At 30.9% G+C, this 25,038-nt stretch overlaps 3 protein-coding genes across 3 annotated transcripts in view; 2 read left to right on the top strand and 1 right to left on the bottom strand.

The window, feature by feature from the left end:
- The window catches only part of LOC113375587 (zinc finger protein 423 homolog), a 257,505-nt gene extending 237,502 nt beyond the window's left edge, over positions 1–20,003 (top strand). Inside the window, exons 4-6 of the mRNA XM_026615519.1 lie at positions 15,821–16,023; positions 17,089–17,231; positions 17,532–20,003. Of these exons, the coding sequence (XP_026471304.1) occupies positions 15,821–16,023; positions 17,089–17,231; positions 17,532–19,866 (2,681 nt within the window). The 3' untranslated portion in view covers positions 19,867–20,003. The remainder of the gene's footprint in view (positions 1–15,820; positions 16,024–17,088; positions 17,232–17,531) is intronic.
- Positions 20,004–20,451: 448 nt separating this feature from the next.
- LOC113377673 (cilia- and flagella-associated protein 20) lies at positions 20,452–21,732 on the bottom strand. Its single transcript, XM_026618065.1, has 2 exons — positions 21,328–21,732; positions 20,452–20,918 (listed from the first exon to the last, which is right to left on the bottom strand). The coding sequence occupies exons 1-2, from the start codon at positions 21,601–21,603 to the stop codon at positions 20,601–20,603; spliced, it is 594 nt and encodes a 197-aa protein (XP_026473850.1). The 5' UTR covers positions 21,604–21,732; the 3' UTR covers positions 20,452–20,600.
- A 464-nt stretch (positions 21,733–22,196) lies between these two features.
- Positions 22,197–23,679, top strand: LOC113375586 (dolichyl-diphosphooligosaccharide--protein glycosyltransferase subunit 1). The gene has a single exon (XM_026615518.1). The coding sequence runs from the start codon at positions 22,282–22,284 to the stop codon at positions 23,677–23,679; it is 1,398 nt and encodes a 465-aa protein (XP_026471303.1). The 5' UTR covers positions 22,197–22,281.
- The last annotated feature ends 1,359 nt before the right edge of the window (positions 23,680–25,038 follow it).

The following is a 25,038-nucleotide window of genomic DNA, read 5'->3' as shown; positions in this document are numbered from 1 at the left end:
AGTAATATTTAAATTATAATGAAACAACTTTAGTGAAGGTTACTCATTACACGCACACACACACACATATATAAATATATATATATATATATATATATATATATATATTTATTTATTTATATTATACATATACAATAAACTTTCGTATAATATTTTGTGAACCCATTTTAAGTCAAAACTTTCTTAAAGACGATTTTTTCGGTCTTCAGTAATTGCTTAGTCAATATTCATATAGAAATTACATAGATTATTTGCCATTTTGCTATATAGAAATCTCACAGATTATTTCCCATTTTTTATTTTCACTAACATTTTTCAAATTAAATGTTACGTTTCTATTGTTAGTTGTAGCAATTGAATTGCTTTTCTTCAAGGGACAGAGAATGTTTTGTTTTATGTCGGTTTGAGTTAAATTTTACTATATATCGGAACAGCAATATCAAAATGTATTTTATTTATTGATGTTATTTTCATTCTGTGTCTTTATATTTCGAATAACACCGATAGCGGCGAAGACGGCCAAGGCAAGGAAAGCCACTTATGTCAAAGTATTTTTATTAGTTCAAAATGACGGCGTTTACAAAGGTTATTGTGTAGGGTATATATTGGAATATATACTAATAAAAATCTCTAGCCGCGAATATAGGAATTGAGTCGTATTTTTTGTCTGCAAATAGCGAAACGCGAACAAAGAAACCGCGAATAAAAAACTTATACTGTATATAGGTATATATATATATATATATATACATATATATACCTTTTTTTGTTTGAGTGTATATGTATATTTATGTATGCCTATACCAATTTGTTTTTTTGCTGGTACATGGTCAAAGTACGTGCTAGCATAAATCTTGCATGCAAACGCAGTGAGATGCACTAGAACCTGTCCTTTGATCATGTCCCATTATTAAAACGCATTGAAACACACAATGACCCATAAACCCAGAATGTTTATAGTTATATGCAAGGAAAACGCGACTAGTAATAAAAATACAAAGTTCTTCTTTGCAGCAGACATGTTAACGTGGTCGAGTTTTAAAAAAATGAATCAACTGAAAATTGAAATTTAGAAATAATTATAACACAATTTTTTAGCTTTCAATAATATTTTTCTTGAACTTCTAAAACTGTCTCATTTGGGATTATGTATGAATAGAATCGATACCCTTAATCTAATAACAAATGTTTAAAAGCTGTGCGATACAATTTGTACAAGATATCAATGAATTTATCAGGCACCGATATCATAATCAGACTTGTGTAAACATTTGTTAACTAATTATAAAGGTTCGAACTAATATATAATTATAAAGATTTACTATTTTTTTATCTATTAGTTTGTATTCTGGCATCTTCAGGACATTGGGCAAAGTTGAAAATGTTTTAAAACCAATTACCATCTGAATCCAACATACTTGAAATATTGAGTGAACTAAAAATTGTACTACCTTACATCATCTATTTAATTTTTTGTAAAACTTTCAAACTGTCTTTCTGTTTGCCCTGTTTTCTAATCGTTCATGGCAAGCATTCTTATTGTTGGTACTTATAATGAATAGTTTGAAAGTATGACAGTAAATAACCGACCAATTATTTATAAAATTATTAATAGCAAACCGAATTGTTTGTTTAAGCCATTTTATAACTTTGTGAAAACTGTATTCGTTCGTAGTAACTAAAAATTAAGAGAAATCTTAAATAGTACCATTTTATACACGTATATTTTAAAAATAAAAAATGTGTAGGATTTATAATTAAGTAATTAATTTTATTATAAATTTGGAGTGACAATTTCAATTACTTACAATTAAAGTTCGCAAAATTCTGTATAAAATCACCCACAGTACAACTTCGCTCGTCGAAATCTCCAGCTCCCAACGATATACGTTGGCTCCGCCTTTTGCCGGAACACGCCCGTTGCAACGCGCGCCGTTAATTTGCGTTAGGCGCTATTCTCTATTCCAGATTGTGATTTTGTATATATGTCCTTTTAGAGTTTTTCTCGTAATTATTAGGTGTGTTTCAACTTTTTCTTTTTCTGCGAAAATGCGCTGTGAAATATTATATTTAACATGTTCAAGAAAGTGTTCGTAGAATTTGTTTCAAGATTTTTCGTTTATTTCACAAAAAATGTACTGTTTCATCTGTAATTTAACAATCTTCATGGTTGTAATAGTTATTTATATTTGTATTTGTTATTTTAAAATTTATGTATGTGTGTTTTGCTGTTCCTCGACGTTTTCTCGAAAATTGCAGCAATTTCAAAAATGTATAAATCATTTGATAAAACTAAATAATGACTTGCCTTGATTAGTTTTTTTCTATATTGATCATCAGTCTTTTTAATTAATAAAATTTAAAAATTAAAACCGCTCGGAACATACTACCTGGAAATCATGCATATTACCTACTTCTTATGTTAGTAAAAATATTTTAAACATTAAATATAACCTATATATTTATGGTTAATATTTGCCAATATTATTTGAAAACTGGCCAAAATGTTTTTTCGTAATTGACAATTTAAAAAACTACTGCAATTTGAAATGTAAGGTGGTTGAAGTATTGACAAATGTCAAGGCCAAGCGTTTACTTATTTCATTAACACAAAGTCTTATAACTTTGTTCTTTAGTACCTAGCTGAGACTGGGTACGGATGTCTTACTTCTTTTTTGATCAGCAATAATTTTGTTAGTTACCAGTTAGCTAGGAGAAATGTAAATTGAATGGTAACTTGAAGAATTGTCTGCGATCTACGTGAAAATACTAAAATACTGTCGTTAAATACGAGGGACGGTTATGACAGGAATAAAAAGAGGTTAAAAAACAGTAGGTATAAACACCAAAATGGTTTATAACGACTTTTATTGTCGTTAATAACAATAATATGTGACATTCAGACAAAGCTTTTGAATAAAATATAACAATATATAACTAAACAAGTTTTGAGACAAATTTAACAAGATTCTTTGTGATTTTTTTTTCTTGGATGGAATATTTCTTTTTCTTTCTCTTTCGTCATACATCATATTTGTCTTTAGTTAAGTTAGATTTTTTTAATCTGTTTAATCATTATCCGAAAAGGACAAGAAATACATGTCACAACCGTACCCAATAATATGTCACAACCGTACCCAACGCTTAGTCATAATGATGATTTGAAATCAAATCATCATTATGACTAAGATAAATTAACTAAGCATAATCTAATTGCTGCTAATTAACTGCTAATGTTCAATTTACAACGAAATATCAAGCAAAGCGATCTATCTGTATACAAGTACATAACAGTTATTATCACAAGAAATCGAACAAAAAAAAACTTACATTTGACTCTTTAAAAGCAATGCGGCTTACATATCATGCTAATGTAGGGCACTGACTGAAAGCAATAATGGGAACTTGTTCGAACAATCGTACATCATCTTTCTCTCTTTGGACCCTATCTCAAAATCAGTATAAGTTTAGCTGTTATTACGACTTTCACTACCGTACTCTGGCACAACCGTACCCAGTCTCTCCTACACTGGTATCTTGTTGATAAAAACCAATTTTTCGAATTTATTAAGTCATTACCAAAATCGTTGTACCCGTAGTTCGCATTTTCCTGCAAAACTCGTCATCTCGTGTATACTGGGCGTTTCGATAAACAAATGCAAAGCGTAATATAAGCGATTTACACGCGAGATTTGTTAACACGCCAAGCGAAGACCACACAAGGCATAGAATTCATTTTCAACTCGGCAACGTTTCAATCACAAAAATCGACAGGACGCTTTTCTGATAGCCGAATAATTTTAGCATTCGGTTGTTTCGGTATTACTTTATTTTTGATCATGCTCATTTTAAGTTTATGTCGACTCATATTTACGATTATGACATGGTAAGCAAGATATACGAAGACGAAAGATATTTATGATGTGGTACAGTTGATCAAGTGTGTTTTTAGCCCGAATGTGAAGATACATCATACAATGAAACAAGGGATTTATCTATAGGAATATTTGCTCAATAATTTTATAACTTTCTAAATTAAATATATTTCAAATTTTATAATACTAAAAATTTAACAAATTGTGGAATATGGCACTTCGAAAATAACACTGTTTATTCACTTCAAGTTATTCACACATTGTCTAGTAAATTTTAAAAACTTAATTTTGCCTAGTCAATTTTAATTGCTTAATTTTATTAATTGTCTACTAAATAGTTAATAAATTTGTAAACTAAATAAATAAAATCCAGACTGGATGGATCAAGGCAATAAACATAAATATTGTACATAACACTTAAACAAATCCTTAATATAGTAATAATACATTTTAAAAGCTTTAAACATTCACATAAGATTATAATATAACTTTTTCCTATTAACAAAAAAACGAAATTATAGGAAAAATACGAATTAATTCTACCATCCCGCAAGGTTAAATTAATTTATAACAACTTATATATGCTGTTTATAATTATTTTTTTAATTTAAAAAAGTATCATTGATTATTCTTAACTTGTTAACTTAAATATATTTGTTAAATCAGAACAAATATATTCATGCACCTCGAGGTATTTTCTGTATGATTTAAATATAATGACTAAGGACGCTTAAAAATGATTATAAAATTTGCATCATGTTGCCTAACAATATGCATAAATTAGTCAGATTTTACTTATAATTATCGTGTACCCGAACTAAATACTGGCCAAGCTGAGAGAAAACGCATGCCTCGTAAACATCAATTAGGCATCTCGAACGGGGCTAGTCTGCGCGACGTGTATTTTGTTTTACACAAGAATAATTAATAAAACATTTCTATTTGGCTAATATGTTGATATACATATAAATATACATTATTTAACAAATTTATAAAACAACTTGTGTCTCAATTGAATTCACATTTTGCTACATGGTTTTAGATACATATTTTGCATTTTTGATACACATTTTGTACCATAATATTGATGTAGGGGAGACTGGGTACGGTTGTGCCAGGTTACTGTTGCCATAACAGCTAAACTATACTGATTTTGATATTAAGTCCAAAGGGAGAATATGTAGTATGTTTGTTTGAACATGTTTCTATTATTGCATTCAGTCTGCTTCCTATATTAACATGATCTGTAGAGTGCGTCATTTTTTAAGAGTCAAAAAATTTCTTTATTCGATTTCTTTTAACAATAACTATTTCTTGTATACAGATAGATCACTTGCTTGTTTTTTTTTGTTGTAAATTGAACATTAGTAGTTAATTACCAGCAATTAGTTTTTGCATAGATAATTTAGCTCAGTCATAACAATGATTTGTTTTCAAAAGTGTGCTTTGGGCATGGTTAAGACATGTGGTTGTGGATCTTGCCCTTTCTGGGTAAAGATTAAACCGATAAAGAAATACCTAACTTAACTAACAATACGACAAAATACAAAATAGAGAAAAAATGACTTCTTGTAAACTTTGTTTAAAAAGTGATGTTTTGTTATATTATATTCATAATCTTCATTTAAATGTTTCGGTTTACATGTTGAATGCGTGAAAAGTATCTATATAATAGTAATTATTAAAAAAATAATTTCAATAACTGCGTATATTTGCCTTTTGTTTTAAACTTTAATAAATCTTATACAAATCATAATTACGATTTTTTGTACATGTTTTAGCTTTTAATATTGATATAAATATATATGTGCATGTCTATCTATTTATATATTTTCACAAAAATATATTACTCAGGTCATGTGTGTTATTTTTTTATATTTTATTTTATAACGCATGCCACGAAATGATCCATCACAATTTCGCGGTCCATTACGTTTGCCGGCCTCATACTTTCTTTTCAGTGCGAAGGAGATCGTTTGTCGAGTTGTAGGGGTGGCTTTTGGCAAAAATGATATGGGGCGAAAATGTCTGAAGCAACAGACTTGATTTATTCAGAACCAACGATTTTATTTAGGATATTTACTAAATCAAACTGACTTAAGAAATTATTCAATATTTAATTTTTTTATGGTTTTCTTGAAACTTTACCGTGCATTGTTAGATAACGTTTCTTGTTTTTTTCTCTATTAGAATATATTTTTTTAAAATTGCAATATTCTAGTACCATTTATATTTTTTTGTTAAGAAGTTTCTTCATTACAACTATTTTACAATTTCTTATTTTTATAAATGTTGTGAAAATTGGTAGAACAGAATAAAGGACTTTAAAAGAATTTTAGACTTAAGTTTTATTGTTTCAAAAATTATTTTACATTTTTTTCATAACGAATTTTCTGAAATTGAGTAATAACTATTTGAATTATTATATTCATTTCCGAAACTAATTGTTACTATTTAATAAAAAATTGTTCAATAAAGAAAATTGCATGATTATTTTTTTGGGGAATACATGTTGTAATAAACTGCACCATGAAGCAATTTTAACAGTTTTTAGCGCGAGCTTTAAAGTTCCACAGAAAAACAAATAAAGTTAAGAATTTTCTAAAAATAATATGTGCAAGTAGAGAGAAAAAGATGTATAATCTGCCATCATTTTTTATATAACCTTTTTAAAATCTTACACGTGGATGGGGTAAAAAAGGCCAACTGAAATAGTAAGTAAAAATCAAATTAAGTTAAAAGAAATAAAAGAGATAAATCAAATAAATATTTATTTTAACTCTGCTGTTGAATATTTTTGACGAAATACCAGATCTAGGTTATATACAGTGTTATCTCTGGAAAAAATGTATCCATGTAATTTATATTTTGGGTTGGTTGAACAATGCCGTTATTATTTTGAAAAAAGTACAAAATTTTCAAGAAAAATTCGGAATATAAAAAAATTAAAACTTTTAAAAAATTCAGTTTTTGAACTTAATTTTATAGTTTTCAAAAAATTTTAAAGCGTTTTAAAAAAAATCATTACAGAAGGATTCAGCAATTTGCACGATGCTATGAACCACTAGTTTAGTATTTACTTCTACGAAATCAACATATCTAAAACAATAAATACAATTTAATGACGTTGTCTAAAAGTCTGGCAGATTTGACTCGATATGTCAGGTACATACTGTCATTCTCAATCTCGAATTTACTAGTTTCATTTTATTTTAAATATCAATCTTTTTCCCAAGGAAGTAGGAACGAGTGCTGAGTACAGTCTTGTGTTATTATTTTCCGACTTAAAATATTGCCCTCGTTTACAGCCTCCGCGGATATCGTTTGTTATAGAAAACGCGCGGAAAGGATAAATAGGTGAAACCCATGTGCGATATGGCTCCGCGATAGCATGCCGTAGGGAAATAGAAATATGCATTCGCATTTGCTCAATTTTTGAAACTATATTGTATGAAATAATAACACTAAAAGCTCGCAAAGATATAGATGTTACATAGATTAGGTGAGAGATTAAGGTATTACTAGAATTATGATTGTACATAAAGCTCATACTTTAGAAACGTGGCAGGCTTTAGTAAAGCGATGATAGTCGTAATGGTTTGAAAGAGAATTTTGTATAAAACAATCTTTGTTGCCATATATTAAGAAATCAAATGATAAGACATTGATATTATTATAATTACTACACATTTTTAATTAACTTACAATCCATTATCAAAGTAATAAGCAAAATAAGCTGGCATAGCACGTTTAAATTTTCGAAACCGTTTGCCGAGAATGAAGTAATTTTGTTGGTAGGGACAGTAATTTTTTTCATAGCATTTATCGAGTTTTTTAAATATTACATATTTTAAATTAAGATAAAATAATTCCGGTTAAAATTTTCATTTTTAGAATAGATAACTCAAATATTTAGTACAAAAAGTAAAGATTATTTATGAGTTTTGAAAGACAGTCTTAATAACATTTCCTCTTGCCTAATTGGCGGAAGCTAAGCATTAGAGGTATGATATTTAGATTATTATGATTGTATCATAATCCAGCTCTTAATATATTTCAATTAATATAGAGTCACGACATTTGTGTTAATCAACGCTTGTCAACGTGATAAGCATCGTGTTATCTCTAATTAGCTCATGGAGCGACTCGTGGGTGATCGTGAAGATTTTCTTGAAACTAATTCAATATTTATATGTCTGTGTTCAGTAAAACCCCCGGCTACTTCAGTAATGTGTTTTTTTTGCTGTTTTTCAAAAATTTTTAACCTATTTTTTTACCCCATTGGCAGGGTAAGTTGAGACATTCAGATGGTAAACAGGTTCAATTTAAAATTTTTAATTTCAAAGGAATGTTACAAAATAATAGCTTTTCAACCAATGCAAAGTATAAAATTTATGGGTGCATTTTTTACAGAGATAACACTGTAAATAACCACGATCTGTTATTTTGTCAGAAATATTTATCAGCCGAGTTGCAATAACTATTCACTTAATTTTTTTCTTCAAAATTTGCTTTATTTACTTTTTTTTATTTTTTACATTTTTGCCAGGGTTGAGGGTCAGTTGGTTCTTTTTACCCCTCCCAGGTGTAAGCATTTATAGCGGTTATATAAAAATAGTTGATACTTACTTAAAATTAACAATACATCTTATAAAACAATTAAATAACGTATTCTTAAAAATTATATTCAGGTCTCGTAAACTAAACAACCGTGCTCACAACGAAAAAAACTAACAACGAAAGAAAATACTTTTGTAATAGATTTTCAAACATTCTAGTTTATTTCCCGATAGCAACGTCATAAGAATTAAGTTGAAGGCTTGTTATACATCTTTTTCCCTTCATTTTAAAATATTGCTGTTAATATATATATATACATTTTTAGGCATATATGTTCACTAAATTATTTGGCTCTTTTAATATTCGCCAAAAATAGCTAGTAAAAACTCCTCACATGTCATTTTCAATTCCTATAAATTGATGGATTGAATCATATTTATATCATCGCCATTATTCATAATTTTCACATTCATAAAGCATTGTCTTTGCTTTTTTCGAGAAATATATCAAATAACATATTTGAAATTGTAGCATGCACGTTGCTTTATCAAATAAAAGTATTGGATATTTATGTTTAATAAACGAATAACGTTTTTAAAAATTATAAATTACTTTAAACTATAGTTTCAAAAACCAACTCAATAATAATATGATTTGAAGAATAGTCTGTAAAAGCAATAACAGTATGTTAATCATAAAATAATAGTAATCATAGAATCATAGATGAAAGAGATTTAAAGTACAATATTGTCTTAATATCTGTTTTTTGCATCGTTTGTAGGAAACATTTATATTTTAAATAGTTTACAATAACATTCTATCTAATCTTGAGTTCAATAATACAAATAGATAATAGTATAATTTTTAGCACAGATTTCATGAATCAGAAACGGTGACACTCAGGTATATTACAGAAATATCTTAGGTTTTACCAATCACTTTTTATACAGGTTTCAAACAAAATGTATCTGGATATAGATTTTTGTAGTGGTACTTTTTCTTTATTTACCATTCAAATAACAATCTGTCTTAGTGAAGACACTTAGTCATTGATATATATGTTGCAATATATAGTTTATTTACAAAGATTGCCCAATGGTAATTCTTTCTAGTGTGAAATATGCGGTTACTATTTACCGATTATTATATAAATACTTAAATAACTAATACTATAAAAACTCATATCTATAACTAGCCCAGTGTTAGCGCGAGATAGAAAAAGAAAAGCAATAAAGGAATGCAATCAATACGTCAATTCTAATAACTCTGTCATCTTTATCTGAATATAGATAACAATAAAAATAACTTATTAAAAATGTCGCCTACATAATGTGCGCTGTTTAAAAGCTCATAAAACTAATCATCTTATAATGCAATTAACTCATTTGCTTAATCCGACGAATGATGATATCCGGGCTCTCACTGGTGACGAGGCACCGTCTGCGGTACAGGTTGTTCTCCAAGTTTTAAGATTTTTTCGAAGAATTATGAACTTAATGGTTATTACTAACTTTGCGAAGAAGAAGTTTGTTTTTGCAAGAAAATCTGATTTGCTAATTTTATATTTTTTTGCTGTTTCATGTCATTCTGAATCAAATGAGACCAAATGTGGACAAAGTATGTGTGTATGTGAGCCGATTTTTGACATTTTGTCGACTCCTCAAAAACGGCTAAAACAATTTCAGAAATTTAAAAGCTACTTGATTTATCTCGGTAATGACTTGCGTTGATTAGTTTTGCACGACATCCGGCTGAGCAGCTTTCTTAAAAATAACAGAAAAGTGTAAAAAAAATTGTTCTCGTTTCGGCCCACAATTCTGAATTGATTTTCAAAATTCAAAAACCGTTCGAAAGATATTGTGTGGGAATCGTGCTGATTCGTCTTTGGTAATGGTCGGCCGGAATTTCTTTGTGATTAACTGTTGAAAAAAATATTTTCGACGATTTTTATGAAACTTTTGTTAACGATGGAGATATAGACATAGTCTTAAAGACTCTTGCTGTATGCTGTACAGTATATAGATATACCAGATTTTAAAATAAATTTGATATATTATGACTTAATCTGACCAAGAGATACTAAAGGATAGAGCTTGTCGTTCTAGCTGTAAAACAAATTAACGTTTTGTTGGTCGTTCGACAAGGATCTAACTATTCAGTTAGAGTCCTTTCAATGATAATAACAGAAAACATCAACATGACATACAAGAAGTATAATCATGTAGTTTTTTTAATAACTTTTTTTACATATTATTTTATGAATATAGCTTAAGTTATGACTACACTTTAAATAAATGTAAGTAATAATAAAAATATGTTAGTATTGCTAGTGAAATATGAGTGCTTTATGAGTTATTTTTGCCCTAAATCAAGGACGAATTTGCTAAGGTATCTTATAATTTTATTTTTAATATTTTAAAATCAAAAATTCACAATTTAATATGATTATTAATAATAAAGAAAATCATGATTCAAAAAATAAACATTGTAATCTTCATTAAGCATAAATGCATTTTTACTAAATTTCTTCAGTTACATTTCTAATATTGAAAATGAATGCAATTCTATTGCCATATCGTCAATTTTTTGTCACCCATTGCTTTGAATAAATAAATACTACTTACTTACTGCTTATTCCATATACGTTTTAAATATATTTTTTAACCGGTATAAATTAATACTTCAGCACAGATCTCAATATGTAAGTGCTGCTTTATACGTCATAAAATATTATATCATTTTAGTCATTCTTTTAACTTTAATTTCTTCTTGTAGATCTTGATGAGATCTTGCTGAGACAATTTTGATTAGGAAGTTTTTAGCGGGCGTCGCGCGTCTGCCTTAAATGTGACCCGGGGTCGTCGATGGGCGCGCTAATCGGTCTTATCCGGTCGCTTCTTCTCGGAGGTCATAATTAACACCTATGATAATTAACTTTTTACTGTGTGGAAGAAGCCTCGTTAAAATTATTCAGAAATGTTCTTTTTTAGGAATATTTAATTCTACTTAAATGATTTTGTCAGAAATTCCAGAAAAATTCTTAATACAAGCACACTTTCATGCATGATGCGTGTTTCATGTCGCATCTTACCTTTTCAATCACGAATACTCTTAAAACACTCAACATCAGCTCAGAGTCTACTAGATGTTTCCATTACAATCAGAACTTAGTCGAATAATACAAGATAAGAAGTTTTAATTACCACTTACACATATTATAGACGTCAGTCATACCAAATTACTGAATTCGCATTATAGGGGCATTATATAATTAAGTCAAGCAGGTGGTATATAATCTTCACAGTTGTTTATCACAGGTAAATACTTAATGTTAATAATTATGTTTAATAGCGTCGAATACCTGTTTAATCACTATATTACTGCTGTTCATACTGAAGAACACTTAAATGTTCATCGGGAGCATACTTCAAAACTCGTTTCCACCAAAAACGACGTCCGCATAAATTTCGTGTATGTAGTTCATAAATCGGCTAATTAAATTATCCTGACCAAAAAACTAGTTTTTCGTTTATGGAAGTACGTCAAACAGCTTCATATTGAATAGGCGGATAATATAACATCATGATTAATTGCGGCAACTCTTTTAGGCATAATAACGTTCTTCTTTGTAATAATGAAAATTTAAAATAATAATAAATTGCTTTGTCTTTATTTGTTATATGCATACAAAACACTTTTATTTATTTTCAACAATCTTTTTCCATTGTTTTTTGACGCATACATAAACTTTTTTCGGAAGTTCAAATGTGTATGATTATGAAGATTATAATGCAATCTTTATCATCATTTTATAATATAATATATTACAAATTTATTTTGACTAAATCATATAAGCGATAAACAATATATATTCACAAATCTTATTTAAATTCTTTGAATACTGTTTCAAAATAATATAAAGATATTGGCTAATTGTAAGTCTAAGTCATAAAAATTCTGCTATATATATTCTGCAGTGATTCAAACTTTCATATTGTTAACCATAAAGTTTCCCATAGGGTAATTTATAGTAATCGCAAAAAAATCTAAAATGAAATTTTTTATATATTTTTACGTTTCAGAGGTTTCTGAGCATTTTGGCATACCTTAGAAAAAATGGATGTATGTGTGTGTGTATTCGGATACAAATTTTCGTCGACGATTTCGGGAACACGATTCAACCGATTTGAAAGATTCAAAAAACATTCGATTTCTATTGATAAGGAGACGTGCTGTTTATCTCAAGGACAAGGCAGGTTCAGCCGTTTTAAAGATACGGTACAAAAAGTTCCAAAAACGGTAACTCAGTTGTTAAGTGAACGGAGCGTCCAATTTCAATAATTAAAAACATATTTTATTACTATTGACTATTGACAAAATGAAGAAACAAAGAAAGAAGAAAAAGTAAAAAAATGTCATTCGGCGGTCAAATATGATCATTAGACATACACACATCAAATTATCAGATATTTTATAGAGTTTTTAATAATAAGTATACAATTTGTTTACATTTCTATGGATTTCGTAACATTGTTTGTCCGCGACACAGCGCTTATGCGCTTGGATATTTCGTCTCTATGCAGCTAAAGCAGCAAGATTGCTTTGAATAAAGTTAAAAATTCCAAAATATTTAAAAATAAAAAACATTCAAGAAAGTCATTTTTTCAATAATTTCAAAATTCTCAAAAATCATTTTTTTTTCAAAAATTTCAAAACTCTCAAAAATCAAATTTTTTCAAAGTTAAAAAAAAAATTTTTTGAAAAATAATCTTTGGTACGCAAGTTCCAGAATTTTGCCTTAACGCACGATGCCATACACCACTAGTTTTTTTAATAATTTCAAATACACATCTTTGTACATTGTAAATTTACATTCGGCATTTCAATTTGTGAAAAAAAACGCGCGCATTCTGTTACGTCACATGAAACAGTCGGCGATCTGTCACGTTTAGGGCGTCCTCGTAATCAGTAATATATCTTCATGGATTCCGGTGAAGAGTGCACATCCTTCACAGTGTCATTATATAAGAAAGATATAAATATCCATATAAAAGGAATGACATTAGTTATGTGTGCGAATGAGAGAATTCGCACTTCTCCCCATATGTCATTTGTTAATGCACTCGAAGACTATAGAAGATATACTCGTATAATCAGAACAAGTTAGCTGAGCTGAAGATCTTCTGTCGACAAGTGCTTCTAAATAATGTTATTATTGCATTGCGTTGGGCAATATTACTAATTATTGTTTTATTGACAACTGACCATATTTATAATTAATCATTTCAGTTGTGACTTAGTCATAGATTATTGCTTGAAACATAATAATTACCAATAATGCTTCTAATAAAATATAATTTAGAATCAAAGTTACATAAAGGACTCCTTTAAGATACATTTAATCGTATACGTTTTGTTAAAAAAAATAACATTGAATGTACAAGTCAGTTATAGTAGGGGAGACTGGGTTGTCATAAAATCTAAACTGAGATGTAGAATGATTATTCGAACAAGTTCCCATTATTGCTTTCAGTTAGTGCCTTACATTAACATGATCTGTAGACCGCATTACTATTAAAGAATCAAAAGTAAGTTTTCATGTTCAAATTCTTCTAATAATAACTGCTAATTGTATACAAATAGATCACTTTTTTTGTTATTTTGCTGTGAGTTGAACATAAGTAGTTATGTTCCAGCACTGTTCAAATTACCATTTAATTTACTTTTCCTCCAGCTAACTGGTAAATCACCAAAATTATGGCTGATCAAAAAAAATTTTTTTTTTTGATTTATTTCTCATAGCAAGCTATACAAAGTACATTCAGCTACATTTGTTACAGTTATATACTATTTGTCTGCGTGAGAAGGATCGCTATCCTGCGATAGCGCCTTCATAGATGTTATGTAATATTTTGTAGTAAATCATTGCAGATTCTTTCTTGAGACGCTTTGGTGGTAAAGGCTTGAGCAGATCTAACGCTAATACGTTTGGATGACAACTTAGACGAGCTTTGTATCTGGTGCAGTAAAGACTAATTTCTTCTTCTATAGTTCGAATTCTGAGATCTTGATGTATCAACCAATTTGGAACGTATTTTGGAGCGTTTACGATTTCTTTCAAAATTTTATTTTGGAACCTTTGTAGAATAGTTATGTTCGATTTACTGGCCGCACCCCATAGTTGTAGGCCGTAGGACCATATTGGTTTGATAATTATCTTGAATATTAGGAGTTTATTTTCTATTGTGACTTGTGATTTCCAGCTCATTAACCAATTAAGTTGCCTACGTGTTAATTCAAGCTGCTGACGCTTCTTTAGAATATGTTCATGCCAGGTTGTATCTAAATGTATTCCCAGATATTTAACAACATTGGATACAGGAACCAAATCACCATTCAATCTAACAGGGGGGCATGAACCTTGTCGTAAGGTAAAAGTAACGTGAACTGATTTAGAGTTATTCACTTTTATTCTCCATAGTTTCATCCACTTTTCTACTTCATCTACATGTTTTTGTAGAATTTCCGAGGCAAGCAATTGGTTGTCATGTTGAGCTAGAATTCCCGTATCATCTGCAAGGGTAGCAATCATGGTTTCTGCATTTGTAGGTATATCAGCAGTATATATAATGTAAAGCAGTGGACCAAGAACACTACCTTGGGAAACTCCGGAAGAAATATTTTTAACATTAGATGAAGCATCATTAAAATTGATGAAGAACCTTCTATCACACAGATATGATTTTAGGAGGAGATAATAGTTGTATGGTAAATTCTTCTTTAATTTGTACAACAAGCCGTTATGCCAAACTTTATCAAACGCCTGACTGATGTCAAGAAAAAGGGCTGAACAATATTTTTTTAAGTGAAAGGCTTTATAAATGGAATCCACAACTCTATGTATTTGTTCTATTGTTGAGTGTTGTCTAATGAACCCAAATTGATGTTTTGGCATAAAATTATTATCTTCTAAAATATTAATGATTCTTTTGTGAATAACTTTTTCAAACATTTTTGAGAGGCAAGACAGAAGACTAATGGGCCGGTAGGAAACTGCATCAGTGGGATTTTTTCCAGGCTTGAGAATTAAGATCATTTTTGCCAATTTCCCCGATGAAGGAAAATACTTCAGCCGTATTATGGCATTAAATAATATAGTTAAAAATCTCTTACCTTTATCAGGAAGGTGTTTTATTAGACCAAATAATCGCATCATTACCAGGAGTTTTTCCCAATTTAGTGTTACTAATCTCGTAGAGCACTTCAGAATACTTAATTTCACAGATTACTTGAATGACGGTAATGATAAAAAAATGGCACGACATTTAGATTTTTAGAAAAAAAAATCTGCTTATCGTATATTAAATTACTATTTTCTTCCTTAGAAGCTCTTAGTAGCGACCAGGGCAGTAGTTCTTGGCGTTCGTCGGCCTCCACGCCGGACTCGGCTTCGTCCTGTGCGACCCCTGACGGCGCAGCAGCCGCTGAAGCATCCTGCACGATTGGTGCAACGGAACAGACTCCCTATCAGTGTCAATTTTGCGCTAAAGCATTTCCTAGGCTGAGCTATCTCAAAAAACACGAACAGGTAATTCTATTTGATAAAACACAATTTCATTATTGCTTTGTTATCGAAATTTTAAATGTCTATTTGAGCAAAAAATATAATAGATTCATAAGTAATGCCTATTACCTTGAATACAAACAATCAAAAATACACAAAACAATATTTTAATCTATTACATTTTACAAAAGACATTAATGTCTCGTAAAAATATTAACAAGTTGAAAGTGTCATTTTGCTTTAAGGCAAGTTGCAAAAACGTCTCGATAGATGTAATAATTGACTTAATCAACCAAAATTGATTCAGATATTTAGATAACATTTTCAACGGTTTATTTTGAAAATCGAGTTGTCGATTTCACTTAAATCTAAACATTGCGATTTTCAATTGATATCTCAAACACATTTAAATTATAAGTAATTACATTAATTATAGTGCGCAGACACGTCCTTGTATGCCCTAAAATTCCAAATTTTAATTAATTTACATAATTCAAACAATTTTCGTAGGACTGTGCATGAACTTATCGCCATTTTAAATTTCATGAAAAACGTCAAAACTTTTTTTTAAAAATCTTAATAAATTATTTTGTGAAATATTAAAAATCTGCTATAAGAAAATACTAGCACGATTACATATATCATGTACGTAGCCCTTGATATTATTTAATCATTTAAATAAATGGTAACATTTTTCACAAAACTAGAGACGCTGTCCAATTGCAGCTTCTCCTTATCGAGTTTATTCCGATGGTGTTTGTGAAATTCAAATTTTGACTCATCACATCACAAAAGCGTTTTTTGACCCAACATTTGACAATCATATTTTTTCAAATTTTGATGAATTTTTAAAATTAAGCGACTTATCCGTAATACGGGCCATAATATTTTAGTATGTTCTATAAGACCATAGTATATATCGTAAAAAAAGAGTTAAACGTCGAGAAAACATAAAATTATCAAACTTCTCCTTCGGAAAGTTAATAATTTCAATATCAAACTTTCTATTAAAAATTAATAAATTTCATTATTTTTATATTTAAAGCTTTACAAATTAATGTTCATTTGAAATTTTTATTATTTATGCAGACGCATTCTGATCAAATGCCGTTTCGATGCGAGTATTGCTCGCGCCTTTTCAAACATAAGAGGTCCCGTGATAGACACACAAAGCTACACACAGGAGACCGACGTTATAGGTGTGCGCATTGCGAAGCTGCCTTTTCGCGCAGGTAATTAAAAAATAATAAACAATTTTACACACTGATATTTACAATTAATTATTAACTGTGAAATACTGTATTTTGATATTTTCTAGAAAGATATTATTCGATAAGATGGTGCATTATGATTATAATTTAGAAACGCTATCCAAAATTTTTGTAAACTGGAATTTGAATTCATTTGAATTTTTGTAAACTTATTCAGAATGAATTTGAAAAAATGTTATATATCGCGTATTGTAGATTGATATCTGATATTATTTAACTTATAAGTCTGTTAAATTATTTAACACTTTTTTTAATTTTCAGTGATCATTTGAAGATTCACATGAAGACCCATGATACTCAGAAACCATTTCAATGTACTGTATGCAATCGCGGATATAACACAGCAGCTGCTTTAACATCCCACATGCAAAATCATAAAAAGCAAATTTCTTCGACCTCAGAAGCAAATGGCGCCAATGGAAGCAATGGTATATCATTTCGATGTTTGCAGTGCACAGAATCTTTTCAGTTACCTGAAGAATTGCAGCGTCATACGTCAACTGAACATTCCGCGGAAAGCCAACAGGCTAGTCGCTCAGCACATAATAGCACTCCATACGGATGTGATATGTGTACCATGCGTTTTCCATCCCTGGAAAGCTTGCAAAGGCATAACCTTATAGCTCATCCTACAAATAGCCCGACTCCTGAACAACTCACGCCAACTGACTTGAGCAAAAAAACAGCGAAACGCAGACGAACCGCCGAACCTGAACATCCAACTCCACAGTACATGGGAGCGGGTCCACTACTTTGCAATCAATGTTCTGCTGTTCTGCCTGATTTTGAAGCGTTCCGCACGCATCTTAAAATCCACTTGCAGCAGAATGGAACCGTAGCTACAATTCCTGCTCTGTCATGCGTTCAATGCGGTGCAGTATGTCCCGACGCCGGAGCTTTAGAGCGTCATGTAGCTGCTCATTTTTTATCAACTACATCGGAATTTGGCTGTCAAAATTGCAGAAAAATATTTCAGGAACCAGAAAGTTTGCATCGTCATCTCCTTGAGCAACATACGACCCGTGTGTTGCGTTGTTCACTTTGTAGAGAGTTGTTTGAAAGCGAGGCTTCTATTCGACTACACTTTGCGGTTAAGCATTCGCAAGAAACGCGCCTGTTTCGTTGTACAGCCTGTGGGGCGGAGACGCGTTCTGAACGCGAGTTTAGGCAGCATGTGCGTTTGCGACATCCTTTAACTCCGCCACATGCTCCTACTATTTCACCTTTGTCGGTAATACCATCTACACGCGCCCCTCTGCGATGTGCATTCTGCAGAGCAGCATGCGCCACCGAACTAGAGATGCATTTTCATTTAGCGGCTCACGCTCGGCAATTTAGATGCCCATTGTGTCCTGAAGCATTTCACGTCGAGTTTCTGCTTGATCGTCATCTACAAACAAGGCATTCTCAACAACCAATGCCGGCTGCTGTTCCTGACATTCAAGAACCTTTAGAGCGCATATCCCCTACGCGAACCAATGATAACAACAATGCTCGCAAAAATTGCGATATTTGCGACCGTGATGATTTCATGAGTGAATCCGAACTTGCTGCACACAGAAAGCTCGTCCATCATCTGAAGGGGGCATCTCGCGTTAGTCCTCATTGCGCTTACTGCAATGAACCATTCAGATCTCGAGCTGAGTTAGAAACTCATATTAAAACCGCCCACCGCACTTCTGCTTCTAGTAAACACAAATGTGTCATTTGCGATGAGGTATTTCCTGCTGCCGCAGTTCTCGCCGAACACAAACTATCCCATTGCAAAGTCGGTCCCGGGGGTCGTTGTGCGCAATGCGGAGCATTATTTGCCGACGAGCAAGTTTTTCGAGCACATCTCTCCCAGCACAGTGGTCGTGAACTTCCAGCGCCTTGTCCGGTTTGCCGTCAGACCTTGTCGACCGATTTAGAGGTTGGGTTGCATGCTCGTTTTCATTTAAAAACTGCTGTGGTTAGTACAAGGACGCATTGCTCGCTATGCAGACAGCCATGTGAGGTAAGCGAAGTTAGTGGAAGTGTTTGCAGAAATTGTTGTGATTCGGGAAGGACACGTACAATAACAGAAACGTGGAGCTGTGCTCAATGTAGATCGGATTTTGACACCGAACAACAAGTGCAGGCACACGTTGCTTTGCACGAAAGCCGTGATTCGAGCCTTCAATGTCGATTGTGCGCGTACAGGCCCGCCGGTCCACAACAACTCCAAGCGCATTTAATAGAACATACGTTTGCTGGCTGTGACAGTCGAGGTTTTTCTTGTTATATATGCTCGGCTGTTTTTACAAATGCGCCCGGTTTGTTGCAGCACCTATCCGAACACGGGCCACAAGCACGACTATACGAGTGCTCGAGGTGTGATATGAGATTTTACTTCAGAGCTGAACTTGACAATCACAGTTACACACACGCTGAAGCAGACGCTAAATCTGATGATCAGCAGGTTCAAGTCAAAGCAGAATGCTCTGATGAATATATTGAGGTAGCTTCACCTAGATCTAGTACTCCAATTGAACCAAAAGTAGGAATGCCACCGGAACCACACATCGCATCTAAAAGCCCTGTTCCAATCGAGAACCCAGTAGATAAGGTGATGTAAAGTAATAAGTAATATATGTTTATAATTAAGGATTAAACACCCAGTAGATAAAATTGTTGAGCTCATAAAATAATACTGTTAATATGTTGACTATAGATTACCTGACATCATATTATTACATTCTAAAGTATGAGATTCGCCAGCATTTCATTTTAGAAATTATAGTATCAAGAAGTTATTTAATTATTCAATTTAACATTATAATATATTTATGTTAATTTAAAATTCCTGTTGTACAGATGATTTTTTTAATAAAAACGTTATATTCCATATATACTTTGTGATAAATTTTAGGAATGTTATGATTTATTAAATGCATGTTGGTTGTATATAATAATAAGGTCTATCATGAATATAGAAATTACCTGCAAATTCGAATTCAATAGACAAATTGATTCAATTATTATCTTAATTATTCACATTTATTAAAGCAATAATCTTATTCCTAGAATCTTTTTATGTCATTTTATATGTTAGCTATGTAACTCATTCATATTGAGTAACATTTTATTATAATTGTATTAAATAGTATATATATGAATAAAATAATCTTTACTTTTGAAAATTCAGTTTATTTTTGTTCTATTTAAAAATTTACAATATTTTTCTTTAAATCAAATGTGAATTAATAAATCTGATTCCTTTTAATTCTTGTGACATACCAATATAAATGCTCAAATGGGTTATAAAATACATGATTATATCATATTGTTTATTTTATATCTATGTGATATTCATGTGGCCATAGCTTGTTTACTTTTATTTTGAATAGGTAAAAATAGTTTAAATTCTGCTGGCAGTTCATCCTCTGAATACAAACGATCCGAAAAATATACCCTTCTTATCCTGCAATTTGCATGTATTTGCACTCGTAATGTTTCAACATAGTTGGTACCATATGCTCTTCTTGTGAAATCAGCCAAATTAAACTGTATTTGGTTCCAACCATCATCTAGTCTCATAGGCATGGTACAAATAAAAGGTTTTACTCGAGTTGTAGATTGATAATTACTTGCACGAAATCTTCTGCGGACATTCTTATCATCAAGTACCTGAAAGATAGATGAATACACTTATGAAACAAACGAAATTCTGAAAGCGTCTGTGAGTATTTTAATTTGATTATCTGAACAGAAAATGCATACAAATGTTCTCTTACTATATAACTGCTCACAACAAATTTAAAAGAAATACTACTTTCAAACTTAGATATGTTCTAAGTGGTCAAAAATATTTTCTACCATATGTTACTTGCAAAATTGAATCTTAAAATTTAAATGTCCTGCAATATATTTTATGGTATCTGTGCCATTAGAGAACACGAATATAAGACTTGATAAGTACAAAATGAGTTAAGTACAATAAAGGAATTATTACAGTTAATGTAATATTTGCAAACGGCATAGATGTATTGTTTTATATATCAAAGTTGTTTTAATGACTAAATTGTGGTAAACGTACCTGGACTTCGAAAGTGAAGTATTTTTTTAAGTTTTTTATTATCATCACTAGGTATGGAAGTTTTATTCCCAATGTTTTTTTTGGATCTGCGGGACATGTTATAAATGTTGTACTAACATTAGTCCCAACAATTTCTAGTACTAAGGATTGAATGTCGTTGTCTGTAATTCTCTTAATATGACCATTTCGAACTTTTTTATCCCAGATTTGTAATGGTTTACTGCCAATGCTGTATAAAATCGATAAAAAGCCAGATTGAAACGTGTTTTTGAACATTTTTTTTATTTCACTTGGAATTTTTTATTTAAAACATGCGGAGTTTGGTCGATATCTTATTCGACTACATTAATATATGTGAGTCGGTGACTTGTAAACAAACAGAAAATTTCCAGGTTATATTAAATGTCAAATCTGAGCAGAATTGCCCGCGATCGGGGACAATATTCAAATCGAAATTCCCTAGCATGTTATGAATGTTTTTTTTCTGGTTTGGGTTTTATTTAGCTTTTTGCTGTTTGTTGAGGTACGAATGTGATAATTTTAATAATAAAGCAGAAATTATTACTATATTTTAACTAAAATATTTAAAACTATTTAGTGCTATCAGTTAGTCCCGTAAATATATAAAAGATGGCTTTCTATCAAATGGCAGTTCAGTATTCAACGGGAAAAATGTTTCTCATAATATATTAGATATTAGTGTTGACAAAATTATATTTTACGTGTTCTTTCAGTAGAAGTACAGCTATCTACTTATCCAGTTATCCAGTTATCCAGCTATTTATGAAATACGCCAAAAAGGTGAGCATGTCTATTTTTTTACTTCGTCTGTTTCCAACGTGGTGTATTTCACTTCCTTCTGTTGGCTACACGTAGCCGGCGTGTCAATTTCTGAATCAAGTTATGTTTAATATGAGACAAAATTAGTTATAAATATATTTATTTCGACAAAACATGCATTTTCTCAAAATATTTGTATGCGTAGCGGTACAAATAGCGTTCGTTTCCGCCGCAGATGTTATAAATAGTGATATTGTAAATAAAAATGTAGAACGATTTATTGATCTGGCATCACAATTGGCAAAGATTTCAACGAAGATAACAGTAGAAAATAATGGTAAAAATCCAATCTCTTCGTATTTGATTCCTATACACAATGAGGAAAATCGATACGCCCATATCGCTGCGCGAGATTCTTCTAAGAAAGAATTGAAAATAACTGATACAGTTGTGAGTTCCCATGAAGGAGTCTCCTTTTTGAGAATAGATTTTAAGGAACCTTTACAACCTGCGAAAACTGTCAATATTCAGATCGACGCGGTATTCAGTAAAGTTTTAGTACCTTATCCATCAAGCATAATTCAACTAGAGCGTCAACTTGTACTCTATCATGGAAATCATTACTTTTACTCTGCCTATCGTACTATTAAACAACAAACAACTGTACAACTTGCTTCTAAGAACATCGAAAGCTTCTCTAAACTGAAACCATTTTCACAAAGTGATACCACAATAACTTATGGCTCATATGAAAACATACCAGCATTTACTCATGACAAAATGACGATTCATTATGAGAATCATACACCGTTTTTAACAGTTACAAAATTGGAAAGAACAATTGAAGTATCACATTGGGGAAATATTGCGGTTGAAGAAACAATTGACATGGTGCATTCTGGTGCATTACTGAAAGGGTCGTTTTCCAGATATGAATTCCAAAAAGATTCACGAAGCGGTTTGGCAAGTGTAAAATCATATAAAACTATGCTTCCAGCTTCTGCATTTGGTGTGTACTACCGTGATACTAATGGAAATATTTCTACATCCAATATGCGAGTAAAGAAAGATGCTGTTGAATTAACTTTGAGACCTCGGTATCCATTGTTTGGAGGTTGGAAAACTCATTATACTTTAGGCTACAATGTACCAAGCTATGAATATTTGTTTAGCCAAGGTGATAAATATTTATTGAAAATGCGGGCTATTGATCATATCTTTGACCATATGATTGTTGAAGAAGTTGTCACTAAAATTATATTGCCAGAAGGGTGCAAAGATATTAAATTGATTCCTCCATATTCAGTTACTCGCCTACCTGATTCTTTACATTACACTTATCTCGACACAAAAGGTAGACCTGTTATATCATTTACAAAGCATAATCTTGTTGAAAATCATATTCAAGATTTCAATCTGCATTACACATTCCCTAGATTCATGATGCTGCAGGAACCTGTACTGATAATAATATTTTTGTATGTGTTGTTTTTAAGTGTTATTATTTATGTTAGATTAGATTTTTCAATTTATAAAACTGAAAATGCACACAAAACTGAACATAAAGATTGAAACATTTCAGCAGTGTTATTAAAACACAAATGAATTTGTATTTGTAATTTGTAAAATAAATAAAATTATTTTAGAATACATGTGTATTGATTCAAAACATTTGGGGTCTAGAATGTAATATGTAAATATTTATTTACATTGAAATATCCAACTCGATATAATAGAGTGCAATAAAAAGAATACCTGCGTTTGAATCATTAATTTTGCTTGAAAATACTTTTTATGTTGCATAAATATTTAATCTATAATGTACGCACTCGGTGTATGGACATTTTTGCGTCGAATTCTGAAAAAAATTTGCATTTGGCGTGAAACATAAATGAACATTGCATTTAGGGCGTCCGGACTTTTTGAAAAGTTTTTGCTGATCCGAAAAATAATTGGCGTCTTTACGCAAAGCCGTAATATGCTATTTTTATTTTGCAATTGTTTATATACCTCATTTGAAGTTGGACGCCCTTGTTTCTTTTTCTTTCTATCTATAATATTTATTTTTTGTCGGAAATATACACTTCTACATCCTCATCGGACTCAAAATCTACTAATAATTGTCAGAAATAATCGGACATTGCCTAAATGTAATTTCTCTGTATTTTTTTATATGATTTTGCATTCATATTTTGCTTAACAAAAGAAAGCAGAAGCTTTATTTTTTATATGCTGAAATCTACCACAATGGGCCACTTACATCAAAATTACAAATCTGTGTTATAAAAAAAACAGAAACAAAATGATAATTAAAATGCATACAAATAGGTTGTTATTGATATTCGATCCCGAAGCTATTATGTCCATATTTTTGTTTCGTAATGATTATCAAAAACACATCTAATATTACTTCAATCGTATTGATTCCCTTATTTACACTTTGGACAGTTTCTGCAGCATTACTTTGTTTCAGGTTGAAGATCCCAGCAAATGGTCTAAATACTAATATTGGTTGTTTTGATAATGTTATAGAATTAAGATATAGGCATCATCTCACAAAAAAGCCACAATTGTTTGATAAAATATAGAAAAATTTAGAATGTGAGCTAAAAGTTAAATGGGCCGGTAGAGGTATAAGCAAACAAATAAATCTAGAATGTTATTGAAAACTATTTTGCAATTTATATTTGGTAACACTTATTAGATAGAGATACAGACTTTGTTCAAACAACCATGGGCTAAAAGCATTTCTTTACTCATGGCAACTTGGTGAATTACTACTCAAGATCAAAGATCAAAACATATTACTGAAACTAATAAACTGCATATTGAGGAGATGTACCAGGTATCAAAATTGTAGTTTCTTACTACGAATAGAATTATACTACCGAATGGATGAAAACAACTCAATAAAATATAAGAATAGTCTTG

The sequence above is a fragment of the Ctenocephalides felis genome, unplaced genomic scaffold (genome assembly GCF_003426905.1).
Source record: "Ctenocephalides felis isolate EL2017-DRISC unplaced genomic scaffold, ASM342690v1 CF-g0.4_SCAFFOLD_01886, whole genome shotgun sequence".
Taxonomy (NCBI): domain Eukaryota; kingdom Metazoa; phylum Arthropoda; class Insecta; order Siphonaptera; family Pulicidae; genus Ctenocephalides; species Ctenocephalides felis.
This window is presented reverse-complemented; position numbering and strand designations above follow the sequence as displayed.